The sequence below is a fragment of the Bolinopsis microptera genome, chromosome 3 (assembly GCF_026151205.1).
Source record: "Bolinopsis microptera isolate Bmic1 chromosome 3, MBARI_Bmic_1.0, whole genome shotgun sequence".
NCBI lineage: Eukaryota > Metazoa > Ctenophora > Tentaculata > Lobata > Bolinopsidae > Bolinopsis > Bolinopsis microptera.
The window spans coordinates 15843239-15856423 of NC_087074.1; the positions used below are offsets into that span (position 1 = coordinate 15843239).

The window sequence follows — 13185 nt, forward strand, 5'->3', positions numbered from 1 at the left end:
AATAAAGTATTTTGACTCTTTTTGAAAGGTTAACCACATCTTTAGTTTAGTGAGACATGGCTTAAATGGACGACCCTCGGAAATCAGGAGGACCGTACAACTATGAACCGTCAACCTCAGAAAAAGTAGATGATCCATCCTCAAAAAAGTGAGTTTAACTTAGTTTAACAAATAATACAAAATGAAGAATGTTTCTCAGTTCGTGAGTACTGAGTATGCTATGTGCATTGTGCAAGAAGCATAATTGGTAGCTTTTGTACAACGTGCAGCCTTAGTCTTTTATACAGGGTGGCCCAGAAGTAACTGCCCACACGCAAAAAGGGTGTGGCACGCCACTTTTTTATCAATGAAATTTTACGAAACTTTCAGGAAATCTAGTTTGACTTATACTGTTATATCTATATTCTCTGAAATTTGTGTGCAATTTTGACACGAATTACGTGAGTTATTAAAAGGTTGCTTGTGGGCAGTTACTTCTGGGCCAGCCTGTAATATCCTCGCTCAGGAATAGAAAGAACAAGAAAGCAAACACTACAGCGCCCAGAAAGCGGAGAGCGAACAAACCTCCAGCAAGTGGTGGGGTCGGAGAACCAATAGACGTTGACAGATACAATGAACCACAGATAAACTACACGACTGGTGGGAGGGAGGAGGCTGCTAAACGGTAAGATATGCGACTTTAACACAGAGTGACTTACAACAGTTGAACCACTTACCACAGTCAAGATAGTCCAACTCAATTCCATTCTCCCTTGTGGAAAAATAGTAATGTTTACCATTTCTCCATTTTAAGCTCAACAGTCATTCGTAACATATTAAATATTTGTAGGGGTAGAAGAGGTAGGGGAACAAGTAACGCACCCAAGAGACCCAAAGCACCGAGACAGCCCTCCCCCGCACCGAGACAGCCCTCCCCCGCACTGAGACAGCCCTCCCCCGCACCAGCATTGTCGTGGAATGCGTATGGAGCACCCAACCCAGGGAGTACCAATCAACCCACCGACTTTTGGAGCGTGTATAAACCACCAACCTCCATGGGACTGTATGGACAGAACAGCCCAGAGACAATAAATCAACTTCAAAATGCAGCAATAATAGACCAACTGCTGAGTCCTGGATCAGGGAGAATGGAACAACTCCAATTATCCGGTAGAATAGACCAGCTTCTTAATCCCACAGCTGGTAGAGGGAACCAACTCTCAGTCTCCAGAATACCCGATCAAGGGTATAAACCTCACCCTTCAGGGGGGATATTCGGTGCCCCTGTCCCCCCAGGGAGGGCTGATGAACTGCCGAGTTACTTCAGAGCAGATCAGCTCTCAACCTCAAGTAGTGTTCCCAAGTCTGCCAAAGTAAAGGAACCAGCTAGGTACACTTCTAAAGTAAAAACCCCGCCAGCTTCTGAAAAGATAAAGATTGTAGCTGCTAGACCGATAAGATCTGAAAAGCCACCGACTACTAATGAATCGTCATTCAGAACCACACAAGTTTTTCAACCTCATACTCCACAATCTGAAGCTGCGGTAAACCCACCAACTAAACAGAAACTGCAGAGAGTACCAACTCCACACCGGGAACAGAAACAGCCTACCTCTAGCGGGTTATATACTTTCAGAGATGTTACGGTTTATCCAGCAACTCCGGAGGACAATGTTGAACGATCAACTAGTAGACGTGATGAAACACGTGCTATTGTTGAACCACGTGCTATTTTTGAACCACGTGCTATTGTTGAACCACGTGCTATTGTTGAACCACGTGCTATTGTTGAACCACGTGCTATTGTTGAACCACGTGCTATTGTTGAACCACGTGCTATTGTTGAACCACGTGCTATTGTTGAACCACGTGCTATTGTTGAACCAAGTGCTATTGCTGAGAAACCAATATTCGAAAGCGTTTACGATATTTCCTCTTTGCAAAGGTTGGTTTTAGGAGCTCTTGTGCAAAATTTTACGAATCACGATCAAACTTTTACCAAAAGAATGTGACCGTTTTATCTTAACTTCTTAATTCAGAAAGAAATTAAACAGATTTCTTAATATAAACGTATATGGACACTATTTCTTAAAATTCGAATACGATCGTTAAAACTAATTTCTATTTAACGATAATTTTCACTTTCAGAAAAAGGGAAATCACAGACCGCGTAGCGGAAAGAAATCAGGCCGACGAACCGCATATCTTTGGTAGTAGTCTTGAATTTTCCGCATCTGAAAATGGCGATGAAATAGCAACTACTGCTAGAGCAGATGAAAAACCTTCATATGCATCCCAAGCTGAAGAGTCTATCATCTCAAACTGGATAGATGAATTAATTACTAAATCTGAAGAGCAAATTTCTCAGATTGCCAATGAAGATACATCGACAGCTTCTGAACCCGTTGATGAGTCGCAAATCTCGGATATCGTTTATAAAACGCTTGTTCCAGAAATCGAAAATGAACCGCCTACTTCAGAAATAGTAGAAAAACCGCCTACCTCAGAAATAGTAGAAGAACCGCCTACTTCAGAAATAGTAGAAGAACCGCTTACCTCTGAAATAGTTGAAGAACCGCCAACTTCAGAAATAATAGAAGAACCGCCTTCTCCAGAAATAGTAGAAGAACCGCCAACTTCAAAAATGGTAGAAGAACTGCTTACTTCAGAAATGGTAGAAGAACTGCCTACTTCAGAAATAGTAGAAGAACCACCAACTTCAGAAATGGTAGAAGAACCGCCTATTTCAGAAATGGTAGAAGAACTGCCTATTTCAGAAATAGTAGAAGAACCACCTACTTCAGAAATAGTAGAAGAACCGCCTACTTCAGAAATAGTAGAAGAACCGCCTATTTCAGAAATGGTAGAAGAACTGCCTATTTCAGAAATAGTAGAAGAACCACCTACTTTAGAAATAGTAGAAGAACTGCCTACTTCAGAAATAGTAGAAGAACCACCAACTTCAGAAATGGCAGAAGAACCGCCTACTTCAGAAATGGTAGAAGAAATGCCTACTTCAGAAATAGTAGAAGAACCACCAACTTCAGAAATGGTAGAAGAACCGCCTATTTCAGAAATGGTAGCAGAACTTCCTTCCTCAGAAATAGTAGAAGAACTGCCTAATTCTGAGACTGGAGATCAAACAGCCAATGATCCGCAAAGTTGCGAGGTTGAAAAAGCACCACAGCCCTGTCAGTCAGCAGATAAACCTCTCGCGGTGAATGGACCGCAAATTCCTGATGAGCCGCCGCTGTCCAAAAGGTAATTATAATAATAGTGGTTCTGAATAACTATCACCAGCTGAAACCGCTTGCATAATAGCAGGGTGCCAAGTGCCAACTTAACTATAAAATGTTACAACTGTAGATTTCGGCTCAGTAAAACATTAAAATAATCTTTAGCTTTAAAAAAAAATGTTCAGTACTTCAGTACAAAAAGGTTATAATCAATCTTCATTTAAAATACGATTAATTTTTCAATTAATTCTTACTAGCCATAACATTATTCATATCAAAGGCATAGAGACAGCACGGAGACGGATGATCCCGATCCTAAAAGAAGGAAAGCAAAAGAACAGCAAAATGACGAAAAAATTTACCCAAGCTCAGAAGATAAAAGTGAGACAAATTTATCTTGATTTAATCGCCAAAATGACTTTTTAAATATGAAATGGGTTTCCTGTTTTTGTTGCTGTTGTGTAAAAGCTCACTAGATAACGACATTTTCCCAGGTAAAGATAGAGGTATGTTACAGAGAATAGAAGAATCAGGACAACTCCTGCACACCACGTACTGCTACAAAACACCCAACCAACCAACTATGCTGCCACCCATTCTAAACATGGGTGCTGAAAGTCATGTTAAAGTCTATCACACATTTAAAAGTTCGAAGAAGAAAATGTTGGTCTTACACGGACTACAATACACCAACGAACAATTCGCGTTGTTCAAACCCAACAAAACAGACTTCCCGTGTGATGAGAACGAACTGGATAATGAGAAAGGAGGGAGTGATTTCGTTCTGATCGGAGAAGATTTTGTGTTGATAGTAGAAGTATCCGACTTGAATGAAAATGATGGACAGCAGATAAGGAGTGTTTTTACGACAAAAGCAGAGCAAGGAGCAGTAACCGAGGATCTCGTCAGAGAAATGATAAGGAGTTCTCATGAAAACGTTGTTACTAGTCCAGTCATCCTAAGGTTTTGTGCTTTCCCGAACCTGTCCAAAACATCTACATCAAACCTTACGGCAGAGGAGTTATCGAGGGTTATTCTTAGCGAGGATCTAACTCACGATACAAACTTCTCCGCGTGGTGGGAAAAGAATGTTGCTAAAACCTCAAAGACTCCCCAAGGAATATTCAAATACACTAAAGAAGTTCTCGTCGGACTCTGGGATTATCTTGCTTTTTCGTGGTGGGGAAGGGTCGTTACAAACGCACTGAAACCTTCCAAAGAAACAATGACGCATTTAACTAAACTTTTGATAGGACTTTGGGACATAAACTCGCAAGATGATGCCGATATGGAGATCCAGCCTTAAAAGGAACATTCTGGAAGTTCAAAACAATTAATCTTAACTCTCAGGCTACACCATCAGAACGAATACGTCATATTGCACGGACTAGGTGTAAATTACAAGATCTCAACTGAAAATTGAACAAAGGGACCACAGAACCGGAAAAAGAATCTGGACAGCATCTGACTCCGACATATCTTAAACAGAAATAAGCCTGAGGTCCTCAGGTAAGTAAAATCTGGTTCGTCATAGTGCGGCCTATGCTAAAGATGGAACAAACCAAAAGAATGAACTGAGCAGGACAATCATAGACCTGATGTATCATTGATTAAGTTTGCATGATTGCAAGTATAAAACTGTGGAGACACGAATATACACGGCGCAAGGAATTTTACATATTTAATAGTCAGACTACTGGTTATTCATTAAAGGTTACCAACTTATATCTTAATTATCATTACCTTAGCATTATTATCATAACCTTCTAGCATCATTATCAATCCATGGTTTTACTTTTGATAGTTTCGTGTAACGCTTCCTGTGTATAATGTTTATAACCAATAATCGCATATCTCACAATTAAATTACGAAATCCTTCATCACCCCTAAATCTAACACATTGTAAGTATCAAATATTTGTACAAAATATACAGCCAGTTTCTCAAACTCCCAAAACTCATTTCCTCTTCCTACGGATAGCGAACTCTCCGAACTCCATTTTCTCAACACTACGATCGTTAGAAAAGCTGCAAGAGTCAATACGGCTCTGAGGACTACCAGTCTTGTTCAGCCAACTCTTCATGGTGTCAATAGCAGGGGACAGACCTTGTGCTACTCCTGGAATCAGGAAGATGGTTAAATTTGTTATAACACGGTTACATATGAGTAAGCTAGATTGGAAACGGTATATCTAACATCTTGATAATTGTTAGATCATCGATGGAAACAGGCTAAATCGAAAAACCATATGACCCAGGCAGTTTGTGAGGGCTGGCTCGCAGTTTAAGAACCATCTCCATTTTCTCCAAGAAATTTCCACTCGTATCGGCCCCTCTCGGATGTATGTGTTGCAGCCTTGTTTGTTGTTCATTGAATTGCACAATTTATTTACATAACAATACGTCACTGACGTATTGTTAGTATTTAGTATTTCTCGTGGACAATTTAACCGTGCCAAACATATTTCTAGGGACCACCGGTGGGAGATGAATAATTGAAAATCCAACAGGATCTTGTTCTCTTCATTGTGCTGATTCCGGGAAGCATTCGTTTTACGCTCTAATCCTATTAAAAATCGAGATATCGGTCATTGAAAAATGAGTAATTATAGGCCTGTCAATGATTGCAGCCCAATTAAGAGCTGATCAGTTGCAGCTACTTATGCCATATAAGGGATAACTGAAGTCACGTGACCGCCAATCCTATCACGTGACCTTGATTAGTAAATCCTTGGTCACGTGATCACATTCGTAACGTGTCGAATGCTGACTAGGATATTTCGTGACGTCACCAGAGCTCAAGCTTCCTGACCAGGCCTTATATGGAATAATATAGTGTATCACGTGTAATTGGATCCAATTAAGATGAGCTGCGCAATTATCGCAGCATCTCGATCTGGTATCACCTTCTGAAACCCAGCAGGCAGCTGGGCCAGAGATTTTAAAATAGAAGGATTTTTTGTTAATGAAAATCGAAGCGAAAATCACGTAACCCTATGTTTCCGAGGACGCCGAACACGATAAAACTGGTTATAATTATCATGCTCAAGGGCAAATTACTTTAAAATGCACTTGAATGTCATAGATGTTATTATAAGCTAAGCGCCTGAGCGGCTTATCGGGTGGCACTGCAGTCTATCTGCCGAATCTCAGTAATTGTAAACAACGACGCTACTAGTTCTCAGCTAATAATCGGGCTTATGAAGGAAAGATCTTAAGTTCAGAAGACTATTAACGAATACGGATTTCAACCAATATCGAAAAGCACTACCAAGGATTGTATCGGAACTTCTATAAGCGGTATTTCAAGTCTTCATAACGGTTTAAGGATGAACTAACGGTATTTCAGGATTGTGCTAGGGCTACTTACTGATAGGCTAGGTTGACGCTCCTGTTATGAGAATGGTCCCCTTCCTATCCGTTGTACATTACTCATTACCTTCTGCCTCAAATTTAAAGTTAACCTTACCTTTAACCTTAACCTTTTACCTATTAATACCATAATATGTAGTTAATATTACCTTGTATCTTACAATTTGAGTTACCATTAACTTGTGCCTTACATTTAGAGTTAACGTTACATTATACCTTTCATCTAGAGTTATAACGTTACATTATACCTTTCATCTAGAGTTAACGTTACACTATACCTTTCATCTATAGTTAACGTTACATTATACCGTACATCTAGAGTTAACGTTACATTACACCGTACATAACATTATACATTCATGTTATTTTCTTACCTTTCTTTTGACGTATTACCAAGAAATCACTGGACCTCGTTAGTCGATAAGGATCCAGTTAGTGACGAGCTATGAAGTAATCATTCGACCTCATTAATACTGATCCTGTCAGTTACGAACTATGAAGTTATTATTCGACCTCGTTAATGCTGATTCTGTCAGCGAAGAGTTGTGAAGAAATCAATGAATACCTCGTTAATATACTCGTTCAACAAATATACTCATCTGGTAACCAAATCCCTTATGGCATTCTTCTGAGGATATGAAGATCCGAAAACCAAGTCTACCCATATCAGAACCTACTGACTTCATTAAAGCTTTAGAGAATAATCGAGAATAGTTATTTAGTTCCAGGATCTGACGAAAGTTCCATGTCGAATCAAAAGAAACAACTAACACCCACCAGTAGCATTGCAAGCGTATACGAGTTGCAAATAGTAGGCCACAACCGCTCCTGAAAGTCCCTGTCTCTACGTCCTAAACCGACGGGATTGCAATAGAGGCGGTGCATTGGTAACAGAGCTTCAAGACTCCAGGAAGCTTATTCAATTTAATCTGTATGATTATTGATTAATATGAATATACACTTTGGGAGTCCCTCTCCAGCAGCAGGAGTTGGAGAGGTGGGGACGCGTCGAGAAAGCCGCCGTTCAGGCAGGCTTACAGTCAACACCAACCAATAAAAAGAAGAAGAACTCTGGATACAATATAAGGTATAATGTAATGTTACAGTTAACTCTGAAGTAATGTATACGATAATCTTAACTTTACATGTGGGGTGGAAGGTAATGTTAACTCACGAATCACGATGTGAGGTATAATGTAACGTTAACGGTATAATGTAACGTTAACTCTAGATGTACGGTATAATGTAATGTTAACTCTAGATGTAATGTATAATGTAACGTTAACTCCATATATAAGGTATAATGTACATTAACTCTAATTGTAAGGCACAAGTAAATGGTAACTCAAATTATAAGATACAAGGTAATATTAACTACATATGCTAAGTAAAAGGTAAGGTTAACTCTAATTGTAAGATACAAGGTAATATTAACTACATATGATAGGTAAAAGGTAAGGTTAACTTTAAATTTGAGCCAGAAGGTAATGAGTATAGTGTACAACGGATAGGAAGGGGACCATTCTCATAACAGGAGCGTCAACCTATCCGTAAGTAGCCCTAGCACAATCCTAAAATACCGTTAGTTCATCCTTAAACCGTTATGAAGACTTGAAATACCGCTTATAGAAGTTCCGATACAATCCTTGGTAGTCCTTTTCGATATTGGTTGAAATCCGTATTTATTAATAGTCTTCTGAACTTAAGATCTTTCCTTCATAAGCCCGATTATTAGCTGAGAACTAGTAGCGTCGTTGTTTACAATTACTGAGATTCGGCAGATAGACTGCAGTGCCACCCGATAAGCCGCTCAGGCGCTTAGCTTATAATAACATCTATGACATTCAAGTGCATTTTAAAGTAATTTGCCCTTGAGCATGATAATTATAACCAGTTTTATCGTGTTCGGCGTCCTCGGAAACATAGGGTTACGTGATTTTCGCTTCGATTTTCATTAACAAAAAATCCTTCTATTTTAAAATCTCTGGCCCAGCTGCCTGCTGGGTTTCAGAAGGTGATACCAGATCGAGATGCTGCGATAATTGCGCAGCTCATCTTAATTGGATCCAATTACACGTAATACACTATATTATTCCATATAAGGCCTGGTCAGGAAGCTTGAGCTCTGTTGACGTCACGAGATATCCTAGTCAGCATTCGACACGTTACGAATGTGATCACGTGACCAAGGATTTACGAATCAAGGTCACGTGATAGGATTGGCGGTCACGTGACTTCAGTCATCCCTTATATGGCACAAGTAGCTGCAACTGAATCAGTGGCGTAACGTTGCCTGTTGGCGCCCCCCTGCCGAAAAATGCGCCCCCCTGTTGGCGCCCCTCCCCTTTTGGTGTCCCTCCCTAAAATTTAACAAATTGTGATTTTAGAGAATACGCCGGTAAAATCTCTAAAAAAGTGTGTATCTAGAGCAAAACGCGCAGTTTTGCTAGTACTTTAGTTAAGTTTTCGAAATTGACAGGCCTATAATTACTCATTTTTCAATGACCGATTATATCTCGATTTTTAATAGGATTAGAGCGTAAAACGAATGCTTCCCGGAATCAGCACAATGAAGAGAACAAGATCCTGTTGGATTCTCAATTATTCATCTCCCACCGGTATAAGCTAGTATATATTATAGTCCCTACAATACGTGCGCGCCATCATTATCTCAATTTTTATGACGCGCGTTCCAGCTCTCCGCCTTAGTAGACCTTTTTGGTCTAGTCCGAAAATGTGCCAGTGTATGCAAAACAAATATTTATGCAAAAATTGACATGATTTATACCCTTTATAACTCATTCCCTAAATAAGGGGCACATTGGATAGCTGTAATAACAACTGTCAATTACCAAAATAAAATGTCGAACGATCCAAATATTTGCAAATAAAACATGTACATTCCTTACCTCACCCTCCCTCCTACATACCAGTGGCGTAACAAAAGGCCCAGCTGATCTCACTATACATGAAAGGATAGAAGGGGAGGGGAGGGGGAGGTAACGTTATGACTGCTACATACCTATCACAGTTTTGTCTGGTTCATTTTTGCACCAACCGACCAACTTCAGCTTGTCTGCTTGCTCCTTTGTAAACTTTCTGAAGAATACCTGGAACGAGATCTTATTTTATTTTTTTTTTTTGGAAAACGAAATTAAATATATACAAAATAGTATTACAGGTTATATATTATGAAAATCATCATTGCAAAAATAAAACCCAGTCCATGGGACTGAAAAAATTAGTTGACTTTCGATTCGAAAGAGTTAAATTCTAAATCATCCATGTTAGATAATTCGTAAGTTTTGTTTGAGGTATTTCTTGATCCTCTAATACACAATAAAATTAATTTCCTAATTAAAAATGATAATTTACACCGATAAAAATTTATAATATCGTTGTAATTCTGCTTTTTCTTATAAGCAAGTTTGTTGCAAAGCAGTTTCTCAAATGTCCTGGCTTGAGGTCCCATGCCACCAGTTACTGAATAAATTAATGGAGCGAATGATCCGTGCTCTACATTAAGTATTCTCTCGTTGTAGCATCGTGATTTCTGTTTCTCGGCGTTCTCCATGGTCTTCTTTGTCGAATGTTGAAGGTAGGAATTAGAATTAGGATTAATTACCTTAACATCGAAAAAAGCCATTTGGCCCGGCCTATAGAAACCACGAGCTCTAATATCGGGTCTTGCCTGGTCACCCGTAAGTGTTGATGACCTCGTGAACTGCTCTCCTTCTAGTTCTTGAAGCTGAGGTTCAACTTCCACGTCCGAGCAAACACTCTTCAGCAAGCCAGCTAAAAAATCCCTAATCTCGTTGTGTCTGATAATGATGTAGCCACCAAGATGGCAATTTAGAGAATGGTTCACATCAAACGTTTTTCCACATGGACAGTGTGAAGGTAAACGATCCAGATCTAAGTTGTATCGCAATCTGATAGAATCCCTAAATTCAGATTTATTTAGAACGAAACCATGTTTTCTTAGTGGTAGACATGAGAGCCAATTTGAGCTCCCTGGTTCGCTAATCTGCTCCAAAACCCTTGCAGTCTTCTTGTCAACCTTTTTAAGTATCTCCTCTTGTTGTTCTTTATATTCCAAAACACGCTGTTTTAACATATCTTGAAGCTCATCTCTCGATTCCGTGTCAGTTGTAGCAAGAGATTTTCCTTTCATGGAATTTACCAGTCCCCGGGTTACCAAAAGCGATGCAGCATGTTCTCTTTTCGCTAGATACTCCAACTGTGGCATTCCCATACCTCCGTTCTTTAATGGTAATGACATAAGCTCTCGGTGTATAGGAGATACTGGACAACCAAATATAGTTGGAATAAGCTCATGAGTGATTATTTTGTCAAGAGGGCCCATATAAGAGCTGATATCTAGTGTCCTCATAAAATATGTAAATTTGTGGCGGACACCGTGCGTAAAACAAGCGTAGGCTGCCTGAGGCTGTGATTTGGCAAACTGTACTAACTTTTTTAGCATATCACTCCACTCAACTACAAGGTTGTTAATGTAGGTATCCTTGAATTCAGGCGTCCCCAGCACAGCTCCTAAATGCCTTTGACCATCTATTCTGATATCTATATTGCAATCGGAAAATATTTCCTGAGCTGTATGTAAATGTTCAGGATTTTTCAGGATTAAGCAAGATTTCTCCTGGTTCACGAAGTAGCCATACTTAAGTCCTTCTTCAATGATATCTTTCCACCATCCTAAAAGTGCGTGAAGAGTACCCACTCCTGTGGCGTCATCTGCTAACCATACTTGTGCCACTTTTTCGTGATCTTCTAATTTCCGTAGTACTGGTAGAGTTGCAATGGCAAAAAGCGACATTGCCAGGTTATCGCCCTGGGTTGTACCCTCCCGACTCGGGATTTCAGCTCCCCCAACAAATAGCCGGCATGGTTTCCGGTACATGTTGATTGCAATCAAGCTTAACTCCGGGCATAGTACTCTCACGTTGTGTAAGAGAGCTTGTCTGTTAACAGAATTAAAAGCATTACTGGCGTCAACTAAAATCACTGCTTCTGCAGATTCTGTTTCGAATTGCTCCCGCATGTAATGTACTGCCGCTTCCGATCCACTTTTTAGTCCTGTACAAACCTGCAGTGGTCCAGCAGCAACTTGGATCGCTGTTTTCAATTCCCAACTCAAACATTTTCCCACTATTCGTCTAAAAGTTTCCCCTATTCCTATTGGCCTCACCCCTGGGCACTTGTTAAGCGGGATGAGTCTACTGTTAACGTAGGAGTCCAACAGATCAGGATTATACGGTTTTGACGCGATCAACCTTGCAAACTTAGCAATCTCATCTCTCAGTTTCTTTCCCTCTTCTTTAAAATTCTTATGCGTCAAAATGAATCTAAAAAAATCAGCATCAGTTTGTGATGGTCCAGCAGAACCGTTAGTAAATTTTGCCGCCCTAAATACCATTGTCTCGTCTATATTATAAAACAACGATTCTTCTATTTCTTCGATCGGTCCAAAAAGTAAACTATTCTCCACTATAGGCATTGGTTCTGGATGCTTCTTCAATAGCTGGTCCATAGTCTCTGTAGACATTTCTAGTATTCCTTTGTTATCGTTATCACACAACATGCGCACCGCAGAGCTGACTTTCCCTTCAAACATGAGGTTGGCAAATGTTCTCGCACAATCCTTTTCTTGCTTCCGAGAGCTCCTCGCTAGTTGTCGTTGTATAGTTCTTGCTTCCCTCATAAGTGCAGAAATATTCCCCTGCCTCCATAATTCTAACCGTTTTTTCAACAGGACTTTATGTTCAGCTTTTTTACTTTTTGCGGATGGCTTTTGCAGAAGCAGAGCAGGAAGGACAATAAATGTTTTGATTGATGAACACTGATAAACTGATCCTATATTAAAATGTTCAAGCCACGTAGATAATTCCTTTACAAATTCCCTCCCTATCTTACATGTTGGGGGCTCAAAAATATTCTTTTTCCAGTGTACAATTTCCTCATAGCAACTGTCAATTTGTTCTTTAAACTCCGTACATTCTGCTGGTATGTCATCATGCTCACTTTTTATTGGAGATGGTAAATACGGAGTCCGTTGATGTATTCGAATCGCTGTGTCTGAAACCTGGCACGATTCCAGCATTTCATTCAAAGGAGAGTACTGTCCAATGAATGAAAAAAAGCAACTCAAACACCCGTTATTATCAAAATATAATTATCAACAAAGATATTCCGTAAGATTTAACTTGTTTTCAGATGGCACCACATGTTACAGCTATTAGTTATCACGACGAATATGATAAAGTAGAAATGTATTACCCCGCCTTACTACAGTAAAACCCCGATTTATCGCAAACCCCGATTTATCGCAAACCCCGATTTACCGCAAACCCCGATTTACCGCGGCTTTTTGCTGTCTCCCAAACTCCACGGTAAATCAGGGTTTTACTGCTGCTACTTACCCCCTGTACTCTTCCAAATACTTTGAAGTCGATACTTCTGTAATTTGACATGATCCTAAAAGTGTAAATTTATCAAGAATAACCGAGGACAGTGTCTACGGTATAAGACAAATTAATAAGTTGCTGTAAATTAGATGTCCTAGTGGCTAGTACTCAAA

The 13185-nt window shown here is 39.7% G+C and overlaps 2 protein-coding genes across 2 annotated transcripts; one reads left to right on the forward strand and one right to left on the reverse strand.

Moving 5' to 3' along the window:
• The first annotated feature begins 46 nt into the window (after positions 1 to 46).
• On the forward strand, positions 47 to 4997 carry LOC134812825 (lysine-specific demethylase 9-like). Its single transcript, XM_063820401.1, has 6 exons — positions 47 to 148; positions 506 to 664; positions 830 to 1924; positions 2128 to 3240; positions 3496 to 3596; positions 3710 to 4997. Exons 1-6 carry the CDS (start codon positions 66 to 68, stop codon positions 4519 to 4521), a joined length of 3363 nt encoding a protein of 1120 aa, XP_063676471.1. The 5' UTR covers positions 47 to 65; the 3' UTR covers positions 4522 to 4997.
• On the reverse strand, positions 4972 to 13082 carry LOC134812826 (acylphosphatase-2-like). The gene is made up of 3 exons (XM_063820402.1): positions 13028 to 13082; positions 9610 to 9697; positions 4972 to 5334 (listed from the first exon to the last, which is right to left on the reverse strand). The coding sequence occupies exons 1-3, from the start codon at positions 13076 to 13078 to the stop codon at positions 5174 to 5176; spliced, it is 300 nt and encodes a 99-aa protein (XP_063676472.1). The 5' UTR covers positions 13079 to 13082; the 3' UTR covers positions 4972 to 5173.
• Between the last annotated feature and the right edge of the window lie 103 nt (positions 13083 to 13185).

Bases quoted from the DNA above. Each gene is read 5' to 3' on its own strand.
- LOC134812825 (XM_063820401.1), top strand. From the start codon at position 66: ATGGACGACCCTCGGAAATCAGGAGGACCGTACAACTATGAACCGTCA. The intron at 149-505 runs GTGAGTTTAACT...ATCCTCGCTCAG, and splicing joins GATGATCCATCCTCAAAAAA to GAATAGAAAGAACAAGAAAG. The intron at 3,597-3,709 runs GTGAGACAAATT...ACATTTTCCCAG, and splicing joins CCCAAGCTCAGAAGATAAAA to GTAAAGATAGAGGTATGTTA.
- LOC134812826 (XM_063820402.1), bottom strand. From the start codon at position 13,078: ATGTCAAATTACAGAAGTATCGACTTCAAAGTATTTGGAAGAGTACAG. The intron at 9,698-13,027 runs GTAAGTAGCAGC...ATCTCGTTCCAG, and splicing joins TATTTGGAAGAGTACAGGGG to GTATTCTTCAGAAAGTTTAC. The intron at 5,335-9,609 runs GTATGTAGCAGT...TCCTGATTCCAG, and splicing joins ACCAGACAAAACTGTGATAG to GAGTAGCACAAGGTCTGTCC.